Source organism: Eptatretus burgeri, chromosome 14 (genome assembly GCF_056783735.1).
Source record: "Eptatretus burgeri isolate ZD-2024b chromosome 14, Ebu_testis_v1, whole genome shotgun sequence".
NCBI lineage: Eukaryota > Metazoa > Chordata > Myxini > Myxiniformes > Myxinidae > Eptatretus > Eptatretus burgeri.
This window is the reverse complement of record NC_140974.1, coordinates 46,643,585-46,663,779: the sequence shown is the minus strand read 5'-3', so window position 1 is coordinate 46,663,779 and position 20,195 is coordinate 46,643,585. Positions and strand designations below refer to the sequence as shown.

The following is a 20,195-nucleotide window of genomic DNA, read 5'->3' as shown; positions in this document are numbered from 1 at the left end:
CACAAAATGTGCCTCCCTGCGTGAGCCTCCTCGCAAACTGTTCCTCCCCGCGTAAGCTTCCTCGCAAACTGTCCCTCCCCGCGTAAGCTTCCTCACAAACTGTGCCTCCCTGCATAAGCCATCTCGCAAACTGTTCCTCCCCACGTAAGCTGCCTCGCAAACTGTCCCTCCCCGCAAACTGTGCCTCCCCACGTAAGCTTCCTCACAAACTGTTCCTCCCCGCGTAAACTTCCTTGCAAACTGTGCTTCCCCACGTAAGCTTCCTTGCAAACTGTGCCTCCCCGTAAAAGCTTCCTCAGAAACTGTGCCTCCCCGCGTAAGCGGTGTCTCCACAGACCACCAAAACACTCCCTCTCTTTCCAAGCAGCCGTTAACAGAACCGCATGTGGCCGTGGGATCAACTGATAATCCCTGTGCCAGGCAATACGACCCCATGAGGTGAGGCTAATGGCTGGCTATTTCAATGCAGATTCAGTACACCTGAATATTCTCATGGCTTGAGATGCGAAGCTCTCATGTACGCTTTTGTAAAGACATGTAAACAGAGGATAAGAAAAAAATAAAATATACCCATCAGAGATGGGGAATCCCCCGCCATTGAAAAATAATTGAAATCAGATAAGCGGTTTTCCATTTATTACAAAAAACATTTTTTTCAAGATGGCCGCCCAGTCGGCCATCTTGGATCCGGCCACGCCCAAAATCAATAGGGTTCTTCCTTTTCAGATGGTACATGAGTGACCCAAATTTCAAATCAATATGGCGAACACTTTATGAGTTATCGCACTCACAGCTATAAATGTTGACGCCCAGCCAGCCAGCCGGACGGACGACCGCCCCAGTCGGCCATCTTGGATCCGGCCACGCCCAAAATCAACAGGGTTCTTCCTTTTCAGATGGTACATGTGTGACCAAATTTCAAATCGATATGGCGAACAGTTTATGAGTTATCGCACTCACAGCTATAAATGTTGACGCCCAGCCAGCTGGACGGACGACGGACGGATAACCCGGGTGACAACAATATCCCCCTTCCGCCATGCGGCGGGGGACAAAAATAAAAAACAACCTACAGCCAGAGGTTTGAATCGGGGAGGACAAAACAGTAGGGTAGGGAAAACAAACACCTCATTGTACATATGCAACAAATATCGATTGCACAAATAGTATGTCATGCTTATCTAAACAAGTGCTAAGAAATAACTGTCATTTCACCAAACAGTTTTATTAACCCTTATAGATAATTCCCTCAACACGATAATCAGGTTTAAAACAGTTAGATTTCAATTAGGTGGAACAAGATTATGCGGTCATGGTATGCAAGCTCTACTTGGACAATAACTTGTTCTGCTAATTCTAAATAACCAGGAAATGCAAAGGTAAGTCCATCTCAGCCCTTTCCCCTGTGTATGCAAACTCACTAAGATCAAGAAGAAAAATAAGCACAAACTGCATCGTGCAGAGGTTAAACGCAATTCATACGTACATTTAAACCGATAATTTGAAAATGCAACTTCTGGGATACGAAACAGTTTGCCAACCAATACACACTACTTTCTCCTTCTCCTCAATCTTCATATCCTCCTTCGTCATAACATTATTTCCATAATATGTTTTCCAATAAACCCTTGCACAACATGGGTTTCCACAAAATGGATTTGTTTATACACGTGGGAAAAATGCAATGCTTATTCCCCAAACTCGAATAAAACTCGATTACATGTGTGGTTGAATGTGACGCTGTGACCATGTCATGCGCAGAGATTAAGTCTTCCGCCATCTTCTACCACCCGCGCTGTTTTCAGTCAGTATAAGTGTTGCGGTCGGGTGAGCTTGTGCCCTGGAGATTTATTTAACTCAACATTATTTAGCTGCATACTGTACCCTTAAATATAGGATGGCATCAAAAACATCAAGCCTCTCCAAGTGGTAGTGGAATGAAGAAATCGCATCAGGTGACGACATTAGGCCTTAGTTATTTTATAACTTGGTTTACGCAGTTCTTCAGCTAAAATGGAGAGTCGGTAGGTCGAAATATAAATATAAATATAATTTTTAGAAATTATATATTTTTATGATTTTTTTTCGGATGTTCCATGGAAAAAGACAAGGGTAGGTGGGGGGGAGGGGGGAATAAATATAAATCCTGGACCAGGAGGATCTAAGAAAACATTGAAGATGGAAGACCATTCAAATGCAGGATGCCCATGTTCACTGTATCATCTGATGTGAAAAACAATAAAGAAGGATTAAAACTTGTTTTTACAATATAGTCTAGCATGTTTTTCTTATAGAAACCTGTTGGATCATCAAACAAATGGAAACAATGCTGAGAAATTACTGTCCAAGTCGTAGATGTGTGTGTGCACACCAGTGCATAGTGCTGGATATGATTAAAATGATGCTGGATATGAAAGGCGTCTACTAGGAGTCAACACGCTCAAAACGGTCAATCAGAGCTATAACCAGCTCTTACTTTTCAGCGGGTATCTGATCGTAGCGTCTCCCCATCGTCATGAGCATATCAAAGGCTAATTTTGGGTCCGTTGAAGGCTGAATATCAGCATCTTGCAGGGAAACTTTGACGTACTTGGCACTGAAATCTTTCAATACAAACAGCGGTGTGCAACTTTCAATGGAAACAAAATCGTCACGATTGAGAGTAGCCTGCGAATCATCCCTGCTGCTGCACTGAATTGATGCAATCGTTTGGTCAGAATATTCGTCGTCAAGATGTTGCATGATTAAATCACCAACACAGTCACTCAAATTTATACCGCTGACATACTTCTTCACAATCACTTTCGCCCCAGAAACCACAGTCAATCAGAACCACGCTGGTCACTGCTCAGACACCATGACCGAAGACTACTGCGCAGCTCTACTGCGCAGTTTGGTTAAAGGGGACTCGGCATTTTGGTGAGCGCGCAAAATTATATTTTGAAAATAAATGCCTACGTTTACATTTCGGGTTTGAAACTTTTGCACCTTCAGCAGAAAATTTAGAAATATAAAAGGCTAAAAATGTGTTTTATATTTATATTTCATTTCGGCAAATATACCATTGGCAGATCTGTAAACCAAGTTATAAAATAACTAAGGCCTTAGCAGAGAAAATCGTGATTTTAGACAAGTTGTGTGGTGGGATGAGTACAGCGTCGATTGGTCATGAGTATCATGTGAACAAGTCCGTTCAAACCTAACTTCGTGGTGTTTATAACAGAATTAGAACAGCACTCTTCGACATCACAACATCGAGTGATTAAGCCTCCACCCACCATAATTACATCATTTTATGTACTTTTACCAAGTTTGATTGAAATCCATTCAGCTGTTCTCAAGTATCACATCTACAAGATCGAGTAGCCACATAACTGTTTCCAATAAAGCCCAAACTGCATCTGTATGTATGATTACCTCTCATTACGAGCATTTTTCTGTTTCTCACGCACTGTTAAATGCAGTAATCAGAAAAGCATATGGGAACGAACCTAAATTTAACTGGAAGGGCACTTGGTTGGGCACATACCTCCGCCATGCAATGCCTTATCCACAAGAACATATTGGGCCCATTATATTTTTGAAATATCATGCCATACAGTACTATATCGTTTGTGGCTCTATCTCTCAATGGTGAAGAATCACTTTAAAAATTAAACAAACATTTTATTCGGACAACAACATTTAAACATGCATTTCAATAAAATAGACATTATCAAAGCTTGGAGCATCATGCTCCAAGCTGAATAATGGATGGAGCATCATGAAGAATGATTAAGCAGAGATGAATTACCAAAGTAGCAGAGATTCATCTCCGCCTAATCATTCATCATTCATGATGGTTCATTTCCGCCTTCTCATTATTCATGATTCTCTATGCTCTATGGTTCCACCAATCAGGTATTCCCATCCTTTCTTTGTCTAAACCAATCAACTTTGAGGACATTAGATTGTAATTTTATAAACGATAGTTTGGTGGTGCTTATTCATCTCCTTGCGGTTTTACCTTGAGGAGTGCACGTCGAAAAGCTTTGATAATGTCTATTTTATTGAAATGCATATTTAAAAATTAAATAATTCCCGTGTCCAGATCCGGATTCGGATCTTCACCAAAATCGAATCAATTTGTCCTTGCCACACACCCAACCTGTCCACCAAGTTTCATCCGAATCCATACACAACTTTTTGAAATACTGTGCTTCATTTTAGTTTAACACAATCTCTCAATGGTGAAGAATCACTGAAAAAAATTCTAGTACTTGGATCCAGATCCAGATCTTCACCAAAATCTAATCAGTTCGTCCTTGTCACACACCCAACCTGTCCACAAAATTTCATCCAGATCAGTTCTCAACTTTTTGAGATATCCTGCACACAAACAAACAAATGGAATTGCTCGTTGAGCAAGGAATTGCCGAACTGACTTTGTCATATCTCCATGATCACTGAAAAAACAAAAACCTGGAGTTTGAGCTTTCAAGGTCACCAGATTTGCCTTGACCTTGTGACTTCAAATAGTGACAAGCTATGCATGCGTGAGATCAAACCTCCCTGGAATGAAACCAATAACAACAAATTTACAACACTTTCGATATTTCCCCATTATGAACATAAGGCATGTTTTTTTAAATCCAATTTTTTCTAAACTTTGAACAATCTCGATGGACCTTGCCTAAAGAGGGTCCATACCAATTATGAAGTCATTCTGGCTGATGGTTTCTGAGGTGACTGAACAATTTGCTGAAATTAATATAGAAATCATAAATATTTAGCTTGTTACATACATGTTACATGTTACATACAATCAATTGAGAAATTATCAAAAATAATATTTATTTATTCAATATATCTCGAAAACCGGAAGTGATAGAGAATAACTAAAAATATGTATTTCCCTACTTTTCGATGGCGATCAATATTACGTAAACCTCATTGCTCTATCTTTCAAACTCTTGAGGTTATGGCCACTTTCTCATCATTGTAAAAACCGGCGACCTCGGGTTTGACTTTACAAGGTCACGCAAAGTCAACAAATTTGGTGTCAAATAAAAGGTCATAAGGAAGTTCCTTGATAATGATATGTTGATAATGATAATGTAGTCGCTATCTGTCACTGTTTTTTGAGTTATGGCCATTTTAAAGTGAAAAAAAAAATCAACTTTTATGTGACCCCCCTCAACTTCGACACTTTGCATTTTTTAGCATGCAAATGTGTAAAATCATAATTAGAGATATGAATTGTGAACATTTTAAGCCTAGTTTGAAGTCGATACGACCATTTTTGAGTACGTTATGACAAAAAAAAAGATTCACGTTTTATAGTCAACCTTGACGTTGATTGAAGGTCAACCAAACTTTACACATCAGTAGCCAGTGCCATCAGTAGCCTACATGGGTGCAAATATTGGTGAACAAATCTGCACAATTGTGGACACTGTCAAACTTTTTTTTAAATCAGAAAATTTGCATTTGTTTATCATTAGGGAAATTTGTTGCCATGGTAACCGGAAGTGGCTGAACCAAATTTCATCATTTTTGGCATATAATAGGACACTCGTACCAAAATACCACATGCCAAATTGGAAGTCATTCGGGATCGAAATGACGTTTTTATCGCAATTTGAAATTTTTGACCCGACCCCCCTGACATTCGACCCCCGACCGCTAAGAAGGGTGTTGGTGTGACACCCCAATGAGACATATGGTTGGATGCAGAATTGGAAGATGCACATTTTGGATTTGGTTTGAAGTCGATACGACCATTTTAGCGGACGTTATTGCGAAAATAAGAATTTCGGTTTTTTGGTGACCTTGACCTTTGACTTGGATTCACCAAAAACGACAAGTGTCTAAGTTGGACCATGGCCGACGTCTGTACCCAGTTTGGTCATGATCGCTGAAATGGTGTGGCTGCTACAGGGTAAACAAACACACAAACAAATGATAGACAGACAGACACACAATGACACACACAACTGACCAACATAATTGCCGAAATCCGAAGGATTCCGGCAATTAACAAACAGACAGAACGGGGTGCAAACATAACCTCCTTCACCTTAGGTGATGGAAGTAATAATGAATCGAAATTGAACAGAAAATGATATATGGAGATTCTGTAAGATCGAGTAAACACACAACAGATAATAATGGTGCCCAAACGTAGAACGATGGCAAAATGGCTGAGAAAGGTTATGACATTGTGCGAAAAAAAATCGAGTTGTTAGCTACTACGGCAAGAAGTGAAAGTGCGGCATTTTGAGGGGCTGCCATTATGAGATCAATGAATCGACTGTGTGGAACCGTGAGGCAAGTAGCCGCTCAAGCATTGCCGCTCCGCAAAGCGCAAAAGGCTCATTCCAGTCCCATGGTCCTCATATTGAAAGGAAAAAGCGCTTAATGTTTGTATCGAGGACCAGACGGAAAAAAATGCCTTCAAGTGGACCGGTGTATGGCAGAAATCATCGTGGATTCATCAACATTTTGATGAGGCACCTGGGACTGAAGGCTCCGGTTCAACCATGGCTCATGGAACTACCCAAGGCGAATGAAGGGATTTATGCTGGAGCAGGTTTTCAATGCTGAAGAGAAGGGATTATTTTGGAAAAGGATACCATCTCGTACCTTCCTGTCCAAGCACGATCATGTTACCCTTGTTCTATGAGGCAATGCGAAAGGCAACTACGTCGTGCTCCCGACAATCCAACAGCTATGGCCAGTTCTACATCCACATCTTTCTAACATCCACCCTCCCCACTCTAACAGCATCATCATCATCATCTCCAAGCCAAGTCTTGCGTTTTCTATTTTCGGCAGAGTACAGGACAAACGAGAACGTAATACGTTTACCCACACCCACCTCGCAGTTTTGGAATAAATTTAAAAGGTAAAAGTCTTGTGTTTTTGTTGAATTACTTCTGCCACCAAAGGTGAAGGTTATGTTTTCACCCCCTTTCTGTCTGTTTGTCTGTGCACATGGTATCTCAAAGTTGTGGATGGATCCGGATAAAATTTTGTGGACAAGTTCATTGTGTGACAATGACGAACCGATTCGATTTTGGTGAAGATCCAGATCCGGATTACGGCTACTGGAATTTTTTAAGTGATTTTTCACCATGGCTAAACTAATATATAGCAGGATATCTCAAAAAGTTGTGGACGGATCCGGATGAAACTTGGTGGACAGGTTTGGGTGTGTGGCAAGGACGAATTGATTCAATTTTGGTGAAGATCTAAATCTGAATACGAGAATTATTTAATTTCTAAAGTGATTCTTCACCATTGAGAGATGGGGCCAAAAACGATATCGTACTGCATAGCATGATATTTCAAAAATGTACTGGGCCCGATAGGTTCTCGGGGATCAGGCATTGCGTGGCGGAGGTATGCGCTCCACCGAGTGCCCTTCCAGTTCAATATAGATTGAATATAGAGTTCTCAGGGCCTCATTACCTCCACCACCGAAGGTGGAGGAGGTTATGTTTTCAGCCCTTCGTCTGTTTGTTTGTGTGCAGGATATCTCAAAAGGTTGTGGACGGATTCGGACAAAACTTGGTGGACACGTTGGGTGTGTGACAAGAAAGAATCGATTCGATCTTGGGGAAGATCCAAATCCAGATCCAGATCTCATAATATTTAAAGTGATTCTTCAGCATTGAAAGGGCCAAAAAATGATATATAGCATATTTCAAAAATGTATTGGGCCCCGACATGTTCTCGTGGATCAGGCATTGTGTGGCGGGGGATGCGCTCTTCCGAGTGCCCTTCTAGTTATATGTGGTTTGGTAATGTTAATTGGGGTGAAATGCTAATTGTAAATGTAGATAAGAATAAAACGGCGATGCCTTAATGTCGAAGTCAGAAAGGAATATTCACACGGTAAGTATACAAGTGGAAAAGCAGAGCAGGGAGGGTGGGGAGGGGGATGGGGGAGACTAGCAGGTAACCATTGTGCAGCGCCATGATGGTGTATTTGTGTGCAGCTTTTATTTCATCGTTTCAATAAACCCAAGTTTTGACTGCCTGACTGCCGGTTGGTCGTTGGTCAACCAAGAACCTTGGGTTTTGTGACATATCCGTTGAACAATAAGCAAATATTTTCACATAAAGTGCAGTAATAACATCCAAAATGTGAGGGATGAACTCACCTCGGATTATTTCTCCCAACGCTCCTTCCCCTTGCTGAAAGAAAATCGCAAATAATAAAACAAAGCATAATTGCTAGCATGTACACACAGATCAAATGGAAATAGAAAAAAACAAACTAAAAGTTTTTTTTTTTTTTAACCTTTCCTTTACCTAAACATATCTAATCTTTATCAAAATTAAAAATAAAATAAAAACTGTCTTAAAGTGTTTCAACTTCCTCTTTCACATGTCTTCTTCTTCTTCTTTCGGCTGCTCCCGTTAGGGGTCGCCACAGCGGATCATCCGTATGATCCGCATAGTGATTTGGCACATGTTTTACGCCGGATGCCCTTCCTGACGCAACCCTGGTCGCCTCTTACGACACAGGGATATGGTACACCTATTTTAACCGGGGTATATACCGGCCCAGTATACTGGTACTCATTTCGCCGACCTCGGAAGGATGACAGGCTGAGTCAACCCCCTGGTGTATTAATTCAGTGTCCCAACGGGGCTTGAACTCAGGACCTTTTGGATCCCAAGCCGCTGCCCAAACCACTGCGCCAACACCAGGCTTTCCTCTTTCACATGTGTGGTTCGCTATATTGTGTCACAATTCACTTCTATTCTTCTATTCTATTCTATTCACTTCTATCAATTTGTGTCGAAAAAGTCCAACTGCTGCAACGTTTCTTTTCTCCATTCTCTTAATTCTCCTTTTTTGCATCTCTGACTTCAAATTTTTTTTTTTTCATTCTAAGTCGGCAATGCCTGTTGGTGATCCATCAATCGTCCTTTTTTCCAACGACAGTGCCAATTCACCCCACCTCCTTAAGTCTACCACCTCCTAACTCCTTACCTGTTATACCCCTCTCCATATCTCCACTCTAAGCACCTCTTCACTGCTTCTGCTTCAGTATCAGCTCCTCTGGTGTCCCAAACTGTGTGGTGTTTTAACATGTGTGGGCTCCATTCCAAACTAACAGATATCTCACTCTCTCAATCAGTACACTCAACATCTCAAACATCCTCTTTCTTTCCTCTCATCACACCTCCCCCTCTTCCCAACCCCTCGAATCCTATACCTCCCCTGCCCGAGCCCTTCTTCACCAGACCACTACCAAGTCTCATCCGTCCCCTCTCCCGTCAGCCTCCTGCCCCTTGGCCATGCCTGCTCTCATCATCTCCCCTCTCCCTCCCCTTCCAAGCTTCCCTCTCATCTTTTACAAAATCTCACCCCTCACCTGTCTCCCTCCAATCTCCACCTTGCACTCCCCCTTCTAAAAGTCCCCCCCCCCACATCCACAAAGCTGCGTCCTTCCCCTGCCCTCTCTGTTCCATCTCATCCCTCCACCTCCTCCCATCTTCAACTTCCCTCTGCCCCTCTCTATATTACTCCCCACTGTGCCTCATCCCATCACCACCAAGCCTTTTCTCCTCCTCATCCAGCCCTCTTCCCTTGCTCTTCTGCAATCCCCCACACTCTGTCAACAACACTCCCTATCTCCCACCGCTCTCCTCCCTCATCCTACCCTTCCCCAAACCCCCCCTGCACCCAAAGCCTCCTCCCCTCCCTCTTCCTCAATGACGTGGACCTCAAACATCCAGGGCCTTCGCTCAAACCCAACAGATCTTTCGATACAGGTTGCCACTGATAAACCAGACATAATCTGCCTAACAGACACTTTCCTCCTTTAAGACATCTCTGACTCCCCAGTATCTCTCCCTGGTTACTCCCTCCACTGGTATGACAGACCTGAACCTCATCCTGGTGGCAGAGTGGCTCTCTTCATCAAAAACTCTATTTCTCACTGCCCCACACCCCCACACCCCCACACCCCGAGGAATACCTCTGGCTACAGCTTCCCCTCCACTCCCACCTCATGTTTACATGTGTGTTGTATCATCCACCAAATTGTGATGACTCCATTTACACCTCACTATCCAAAAACATGGACCAACTTTTATCCTCTGCATCCCAGCTCTCTCTTCCTCATATGTGATGACTTCAATTGCCCTCATGCCAGTTGCCCGAGTGGGGGTACCTCTCTCACCTGTCATGCACTTCAGCAAAAGACTTCTGCGACTCATTGGGACTGATACAATCTGTCAACTTCCCAGCCCTGGTCTCAACAAACGGTACTCCATCTCTTCTGGACACGATTTTGACCAATTTCCTTTAAAATATCTGGTGTTCTTCCTCTGCTAAAATCGGTTCATCTGACCACATGCTTCTCCAAGTGGACAACTCCTTGGCTGTTATTAAAGAACCACCTCAGCGCCGGCGAGTCTGGCATTTCACTCAGGCTGACTGGCAGGGTCTTCAAGCAGCCATCAAACTTCTAGACTGGTCTCTCATCTCGATTTTCTCTGAAATGAACTAATTCTGGGAATTCATTCAAAGAAATTTGCTCTCTCTCATGCACAAATTTAAACCCCTCTCGTTTTCAGATGTCCTACCCTTCCTCACGCACATGCGACACTGAAGCTTGTGGTGGAGGCAGTTGTCCTGAAACAACTTGCCTTCGCTTCATGGAAGGAAAAACCAACTGAAGGCAATTTCAGTTCCTTCCATAAAGCTCAGAGTGTGTGTGTGTGTGTGTGTGTGTGTGTGTGTGTGTGTGTGTGTGTGTGTGTGTGTGTGTGTGTGTGTGTGTGTGTGTGTGTGTGTGTGTGTGTGTGTGTGTGTGTGTGTGTGTTTGTGTTTGTGTTTGTGTTTGTGCGTGCCCTCAGGAGAGCCAGGAAATAACATCTTTCTACTCTCAAGTTTGAACTCTCAAAGCTGTCTCCCTCTTCCAAATCCTGGTGATGTCCAGTTAAGTCTGTTTCTGGTGTACGTTCCCCCTCCATCCCCATCCTTACCTCAAATGGCTGAACAGCTGATACCACACTTGAAAAGGCTGAATGCCTAAACTCCACGTTTGCTTCTAAATCTTGTGTCCCAAACCCATCACTTTTTGTACCCACCTTACCCAGTCGCACCCAGCTGTTCCAGGAATCTGTGCCCCTTTCTCCCGACAAGGTGAAGAGCTTACTGTCAAACCTCGTCTCTGATTGTGCAACCAGTCCAGACGGCATCAAAAACCTGTCGCAGTCAACGTATGGCCCAAATGGAGTTCTTTCATCCCCTCTTCCTGTCCAGGCTGGAGTTCCTCAAGGTTGCGTTCTGGGCCCTGTTCTTTTTCTGGTTTTCATCAATGATCTCTCCAACTCTCTGGAAAATCCTCTTTATCTCTTTGCTGATGACTCCACCCTCTGCCGTACCATCGGTCATCCCTCAGATTGGCAAGCAGCAGCTTCTTCGCTCACTGCAGATCTGGGTAAAATCACAAACTGGTCCAACACGTGGAACATGTCTTTCAATCTGGACAAATCTCACACTCTCACTATGTCTCTCTGAAAGGACCGTTTAGAAACCCCCCTCCCCCCAATCCACTTTCTCAACATTTCTCTGGAAGAAGTCCTTTCTTTCAAGCTTCTGGGTCTCACGATCTGCCATGATCTTTCCTGGGAAAGCCACATTTCAAACCTCGCCTCCAAAGCCAGTCGCCGACTGGGAATCCTCCGTCGTGCAAAGTCCTTCCTCGGCCCACCTGAGCTCCTGACCACTTACAAAGCTTTCGTCCGCAGCCTGATGGAGTGCTGCTCTCCCCTCTGGGCTGGTGCTCCTGCCTCCCACATCTCTCGGCTTCACGCTGTGGAAACCAAGTCATTTCGGATCATTGGTATCTCCCACGATGAGGCTGAGTCTTTGGGCCTCTCACTCTCTCACCGCAGGCAGATCAGTGGTCTTTCTGTCTTCTACACTCTCCTCTCCAGTCTCACCCCCCTGCTCTCTCTGCGATTTGTCACCACCACATTTCTGCCGGGTCCTCAAGGTCCGCCAGCAACCCCCTTCTGGTAAAACTACCAAAATCACGAATCACTGCTCACCTTCACTCTTTCATTCCTCTTTTGTCCCACCTTTGAAATAAACTCCCTCACTCTGTTAAATCCCATTCTTCCCTCCAGGCCTTCAAAACAGCTGTTCACCACCACCTATCATCCCCCATCCAAATCCTCGATCTTTTCTACCCCCGTTAATCCACCCCACACCCACCTCCTTCAAATTCCCTGCTTTCCTTCCTGAAAGTCCCTGTAATGTCCATCTTGTATTCCCCATGTTCCCCGCCCCATCCCTCTCCCTTCCACAGATCTAATGTTTCTGTTCCCCACTGTTTTGTCCTTCCCACTCCCGCCACTCTCGTCTCATACCCCCTTTGCTGTACATTGTGTGTTAGCCGTCATACGAGCCTCGACAAGGTATACAAAAAAAAAAAAAACTAGAACGGGCACTCAGTAGAGCGCATCCCTTCGCCAACGCTACATTTTGCCCCCCCCTCCCAGAAACCGTTGATTGTGAGGGTATTTAATCCCATACCACATCTGCCATCGCATATGTGTTATGATGGCTTAAAAACATTAAATTTCCTGTCATATCGTATATCACAAAATTGGGCATTGAATTCACAACATTTTGGCATTGGTTGCATGCAAATTGGATAAAAATCGACCGCACTATGGCAAAATGACGACTTTGACCTTTTCATGACTGACCTTGACCTTTGTACTCTTAATTTTGTAATTGGTATTAGAGTGTGGGGAACAGAACAGTCAACATTTTGGTGTTGGTTTCATGCAAATCGGATAAGAATTGACCGTGTTATGACTAAAACCGCACATTTTGCAATGTCGTGACCCCCCCCCCCCTTGACCTTTGACTCCCAACCGCTAATAAGGGTTATACGTCATTGTGTCATGTCAAATCACAAGATGGGGCATTGAATTCTGAACATTTTGGCATTAGTTGCATACAAATTGGATACAAATTGACCGCGCTATGGTAAAAAGACGATTTTGACCTTTTCATGACCTTGACCTTTGACCCGATCGCTCCCAAAATCTAATCAAATGGTCCTCGGATAATAACCAATCATCCCACCAAATTTGCTGCGATTCAGTTCAATACTTTTGGAGTTATGCGAATAACAAACAAACACACATATTCACAAATAAACAAATAAACAAATAAATAAATACACAGCGATCAAAACATAACCTTCGCAACAAAGTTTGCGAAGGTGACAACAAAAAACCTGCTATGCTGCTCTTGCTCACCCTCTCATTGTTCTATTCAACCTCTTATTTGCTCAAGTTCATCTACCATATGCTTGGAGATCAGCAAACGTTACAGCCCTGCATAACAAATATGCAAAAACAGATCCCAGCATCTATAGACCAATCAGCCTGTTCCCAATCATCAGCAAGGTTTATGGAATCCATCATCGCTTCCGATATTTGTTCCGACAGGATATCTCAAATAGTTGTGGACGGATTCGGATGAAATTTTGTGGACAGGTTCGGCGTGCGACAAGGACGAACCGATTCTCCAGCCAGTTGGTTTGAAGGCTTCATACACATGCAGCTTCATTACATTTTTAATATCCATCCATCCATTAGGACCATACTCTGTGCAGAGCGTTGGTGCCGCCGAAGCAGTCTCCTTGGCTATTGGGAACAATCCTGGACAGGTCGCCACTCCGACACAGGATACCAGCATGCTGGCACTCATTTTGCCGACCTCGGAAGGATGACAGGCAGAGTCAACCCCACCTGGTGTTAATTCAACAGCTGAGCGGGATTTGAACTCAGGACCCTAGGATCCCAAGCCCACTGCCTTAACCATTAAGCCAACACCAGGCATATTTTTAATATACAACGTACGATTTGTGTTCAACAAATGACCGTCCATGTAAGTAAAGAAAAATGTGTCCCATGAACCATTCTCAAACACGTTGGGGGTGGACCATCGTCCAGCCTCGGCAGACTTGTGGACCCAATGCACACACTGTATACACAGTGTACTGTGCCGTGGCACGAATACAACCTTGGCAAGCATCAAAGATATGCTTTAAATCGCAGGTGTTCATAATATTTATCGCATCTCACAGTACATCTGTGAAGAGGAATACGAGCTGGTGGACTCGGCATTCCACGCCCGGTTGCTCTCCTTGTGCTCCGACTGACGATAAAGCCGGACACGTCGGCACCTTGTAATCATTCGCGGTGGACAATTATTTAATTGTGTTTTGAAGCCTTTTAGGAGATGACTGGTCCATCGATGTGATTATGCAAGCCCCCATCGCATGCAGTAGATTAGTGGCATTGGAGCAAACATGGATATCACCGAAGCTCCAAAATTGACATGGGGGGGGGGCGAAATTGCACCACCTTTGGTAGCAACCGGTATTACAAATCATCTTCTTTTAATCCTATGATTTGCAGGATGATGTGTTGTCATCTATATATTATAATGTTGACGTGCGATTACAAGAAATGACAGTTTAAATCTGTCATGTAAGTGTTAATTGTCACCATGATCTTGGCAGCAGAGCTTTTTAATTGGTCGTCTGACCGAGGCCCACATCCCGTCTTGTGGCTTTTGGTGGTGGTGTGGGCCTACATTTCACTTTTGAGAAGAGTTAGCAGAAGTTCTGTGTTGCGAACAAAAACCTCGACTTATTCAATGAATTCAGGTCGACACACACACACACACACACACACACACACACACACACACACACACACACACACACACACACACACACACACACACACACACACACACACACACACACACACACACACACACACACACACACACACACACACACACACACACACACGTTACACGTACACACGTTACACGTACACACGTTACACGTACACGTACACACGTTACACGTACACATACACACGTTACACGTACACATACACACGTTACACGTACACATACACACGTTACACGTACACACGTTACACATACACACGTTCACGTACACACACACACACGTACACACACGTTACACACACACACACACACGCACACACTTTACACACACACACACGTACACACACGTTACACACACACACAGTACACACGTTACACGTACACGTACACACGTTACACACACACGTTACACACACACACGTTACACACACACACACACACACACACACGTTACACGCACACACGTTACACGCACACACGTTACACGCACACACGTTACACACACACACGTTACACGTACACACGTTACACACACACACACGTTACACACACACACGTTACACACACACACACACACACACACGTTACACACACACACGCACACACACACGTTACACACACACACGTTACACACACACACGTTACACACACACACGTTACACACACACACGTTACACGCACACATACACACGTTACACGTACACACGTTACACGTACACACGTTACACGTACACGTACACACGTTACACATACACACACACACACACGTACACACACACACACACACGTTACACACACACACACACACACACACACACACACACACACACACACACACACACACAGTTAGGGTTAATGAACACAGATTGCAGGGTCACACGTAACAAACAAAAACCCCACACCTGAAATAAATACGAACACAATGATGGAGGCGAGGCCTTACTAAATTAACGTACAAGGTTAATAACATCTCCTTCGATCGACAAACAACCCCATCCCCGTGAACCCCACTACAAACAACCCCGTCTTTCAGAACCCGAGATCTATAACACAATCCAAGCAACTTGTAATAAACAATATAAATAGTGCCGAGTCATTCGTGTTATAAGCAAAGCATGTCCCTCAGGATTGCCTTGTCCCCCCCCCGAAAAATCACGTACCAGACATTGTGACAGACTTGAGGCCTGAACGGGAAACTCTTCTTCACAATTGAACTTCGACACTTCCGCTCAAACCTTTTTTTTCCCCCTTTTCCTCCAATCCTCCTCAGTCGTGCTGGAGTTTCACCACTCGATAAAACCACTAATTTTGCTTTCTGGCAAAGGTAAATAAACCGGCCTCTCGAAAGGACGAACAATCCGATGAAGGGCACCAACAAATCAACGAACAGGGCGGCCACGAGATGCGAATAACTGACGCGGATTATACCGTCATGGCTCATAGAAAGTGTGCAGAATGAAAAGAGCAATCATAATAATTGTGGTGAATTGAGGTGAATTGAGGGACATGACACGGGATCACATGTTGTGCGTCTCGCGTATAAGGGGAGGTCTCCGCGGCACGGGGTGATTGTCCCCGGGGCATTGCCATTTACATCAGCTGTTCACTTGATGCTCGTTAACTGAAGGTGCTCATTGACTGGTGAGAATGGAGATTATATCGAACTCCGTGCTTACGCGGATTTAGTCTGCAATGATTAATTGCACATGTATACGTTACTGCTTATGTACTCCTAGCTGAACCTGTATTCCCCGGTGTGCCCGCAGAAGCGGCTCCAATCAAATGGAATAAAGCCTAAACTCTGAAGGTTCTTCTCTCGCTCTCATTCCAATTTATTCCATTCGGTTTTCTCGGCTCTCTCAACCAACGATGGACAAGATCTACAAACCAGAGAGGTTCGACGCAGACCCAAACGCGACTGACACAGAAATGAAATGGTCGCATTGGTTCTGTTCCTTCTCACACTATCTGACCATCATCGAGGAGGGAGCTGACAAATTCGCCGCTCTCGTGAATCATGTCTCGCCCAGTGTGTACAGGCTCTTCTCGGAGTGTGACACCAACGAAGCAGCGATCGACGTGCTGCAGGAGCTCTACGTGAAGCGCAAGAACGAGGTATACATACGACATCCTCTCAATACACGCAAGCAAGCAGCCGGGGAGACAATCGATCAGTTCCTGCAAGCTCTGAAACAGCTGGGAAAAGACGGCAGCTTCCGGGCCGTAAGCGCCGAGGAACACCGAAAGGAAGCCACACGGGAGGCATTCATCCAAGGACTCAGATCAGCCCACATACGGCAACGCTTACTAGAGAAAGCGCAACCCACTCTTGACAAGGTAGTCGATCAGGCTCGAGCGATGGATACGGCTCAGCAGCAATCTGAGTCATTTGGGACACCGATGCTGCTAATGAACGCTGCTACGATGGGAACCCAAGGAACCCCACTGGCACAGACACAGCCAGACATAGGGGATGGAGAAACACCCGAGGAGCCGGATACCCAGGCCACGTCAAACTCCTCAGCAACTGCTCCGGTTGGTAAATGCTTCTTTTGTGGGTACAAAAGGCACCCTCGTCAACAATGTCCCGCCAGAGATGCCACATGCATGAATTGCGACAAGAAAGGGCATTATGCCAGGGTATGTAAATCTACTCTAAGGAGAAATAAACCCACTTCTGCGGCTCTCTACTCGCAAAATAAATTAACTGCAGCCTCCCCTGGGAATCTATCCAAGGCTATCATCAACGTACGAATTAACGGGCATATGGCTGAGGCACTGATTGATACCGGTAGCTCTGAAAGTTTCGTCAACAGCTCGCTAGTGAAGGGCAGGAAATGGAAGATCCACCCGACAGACAATACGGTATGCATGGCCGCCTCCTCACTACAATCCCGCATACGAGGGTACTGCAATGTTGAATTGGACGTAAAAGGGTACACGCATCGGGATGTAAGGGTACTGGTGCTTCGTGATTTGTGCGCAGACGTAATTCTGGGTCATAATGTCCTCAAGCAGCACACGAGCGTCGAAATACCCTTTGGAGGAAGCAAGCCTCGTCTAATTTTAAATGCGTTGACCACCGCGGAGGTGACATCCCCCCAGCTGTTCGCTAACTTGTCGCCGGTCTGCAAACCGATAGCGATCAAATCGCGGCGATATACCACTGCTGACATGAATTTCATCACCTCAGAAATCAAGCGATTACTGGAAGAAGGAATTATAGAACCGAGCGATTCGCCATGGCGCGCACAGGTGTTAGTAACCAGCAGTCAGAACCATAAGAAACGAATGGTTGTCGATTATTCCCAAACGGTCAATCGCTTTACCCAACTCGATGCCTACCCCCTGCCGCGCATAGACGAGATGGTCGAACGCGTGGCCAATTATAAGGTATTCAGCACCATCGACTTGCGAAGCGCCTATCACCAAATTCCCATCCGAGAGGAAGACAAACCTTACACCGCATTCCAGGCAGGTAGGCGCCTCTTCCATTTCAGGAGAATTCCATTCGGTGTCACGAATGGAGTAGCTTGCTTCCAACGGGTTATGGACGACATCATCTCAGATGAAAACCTCAGAGACACTTTTGTTTACGTGGACAATGTCACAGTGTGCGGTAGGGATCAGGGGGAGCATGATAGGAATCTGGACAGATTCTTGAGCATTGCTAGAAAATATAATCTGACTCTCAACTACGAGAAATGCGTATTCTCGGCAAGGTCAATTGACCTTCTCGGCTACACAATAGCCGACGGCACAATTAAGCCTGATCCTGAACGATTGCGCCCACTTCGTGAGCTACCCCCACCTCAGGACCTGCAGGCAATGCGCCGGGTGATCGGCATGTTCGCTTACTATGCAAGATGGATTTCGCAATACTCCGAGAAAATACATCCCCTAGTGCATTGCAAAAACTTTCCACCAGATGCCGCTGTTGTAAGAGCTTTCCACAACCTCAAGGATGATATCAGTAAGTCCGTGGTTTTATCGATCGATAAGTCGGTGCCCTTTGTGGTGGAAACCGATGCTTCAAATCACGCCATAGCTGCTACACTTAATCAGTCTGGGCGGCCGGTCGCGTTCTTCTCGAGAACTCTCTCTAGAAGCGAGCAGAGACACTCAGCGATAGAGAAGGAGGCGTACGCCATCGTCGAAGAGCTGCGGAAATGGAGACATTATTTACTGGGAAACCACTTCACGCTCGTTACGGACCAACGATCCGTGGCATTCATGTTTGATGTAAAAATAACGGGAAAATTAAGAATGAAAAAATTATGAGATGGCGGATAGACCTAGCTTGCTACAGTTACGACATTGTTTACCGGCCCGGGAAGGAAAACCCTGCTGCAGATACCTTCTCTCGGGTCTACAGTTCGGCAACAATCAGTCAGGCTTTGCAAGACCTACACGTGTCTCTCTGCCACCCAGGGGTAACCAGAATGGCACATTTCGTGCGCAGACAAAATCTTCCCTATTCTGTTGAAGATATTAAACAAATGAATGCTTCATGCCCTGTTTGTGCTGAACTAAAACCCAGATTCTATGGTTCGGCTTCTGGCAGACTGATCAAGGCCACTTCTCCCTTCGAGAGACTAAACATTGACTTCAAAGGGCCCCTGCCGACCGAGACAGACAACAGATACATATTCACCGTTGTTGATGAATATTCAAGGTTCCCTTTCGCATTTCCGTGCTCGGATATGACCTCAGGCACTGTCGTGAGATGTCTCTCTGACCTCTTCGCTATGTTTGGGAAACCTTCGTACATACATTCAGACAGAGGGCCGTGTTTCATGTCGGCCGGGCTAAAACAATTCCTACTAGAGCTCGGCATAGCAACTAGTCGAACGACGGGTTACAACCCACAGGGAAACGGGCAGGTGGAACGGTATAATGGAGTTATTTGGAAAGCCGTAACTCTGGCGCTGAAATCGAGAGGACTGGGCCCCGACCGGTGGGAGGTTACTCTTCCCGACGCTCTGAATTCCATACGCTCTTTGCTCTGCACGTCCACCAATGCAACTCCTCACGAACGAATGTTTACTCACCAGCGACGTTATGTTGACGGTCAAATGGTGCCCAACTGGCTGACCCATCCCGGAACAGTGTTCATGAAACGCCCGGTACGACAAAGCAAGTATGAACCCCTGGTGGAGGGGGTCGAACTCATTGACACTAATCCAGAGTATGCTCATGTCAGGCTCCCGGATGGCAGGGAGACCACTGTGTCGGTTCGCCATCTGGCTCCCTCAGGTACTCCTCCCGCAGGTACACCACCTTCTGGCACTCCTCCTTCTGACATCCCCTCCCCAGGTGTTCCCCCCCAGGAACTCCACCGGGCGACGGGGCTGCCGCGTTCCACCCGAGAGCGATCGAGGAGTCATCCCCGGCACAAGTCGAGGCTCACCAAGAGGATCGGGAGTCTCCCTCAAGTGAAACTGCCATTTACTCCCGG

At 45.2% G+C, this 20,195-nt stretch overlaps 1 protein-coding gene across 5 annotated transcripts in view; it reads right to left on the bottom strand.

Annotated features, from left to right (window-relative positions):
* LOC147013095 (uncharacterized) overlaps positions 1 to 16,142 on the bottom strand; it is a 60,389-nt gene extending 44,247 nt beyond the window's left edge. For 3 of the 5 annotated variants that reach the window (XM_085854667.1, XM_085854668.1, XM_085854670.1), the window contains exons 1-2: positions 14,542 to 14,608; positions 8,148 to 8,181 (exon numbers count right to left, since the gene is read on the bottom strand). In XM_085854667.1, the coding sequence (XP_085710793.1) occupies positions 8,148 to 8,181; positions 14,542 to 14,593 (86 nt within the window). In that variant the 5' untranslated portion in view covers positions 14,594 to 14,608. Of the gene's footprint in view, positions 1 to 8,147; positions 8,182 to 14,541; positions 14,609 to 15,897 lie in introns of those variants that run through there. The other 2 variants (XM_085854671.1, XM_085854672.1) reach the window with 2 other exon arrangements.
* Between the last annotated feature and the right edge of the window lie 4,053 nt (positions 16,143 to 20,195).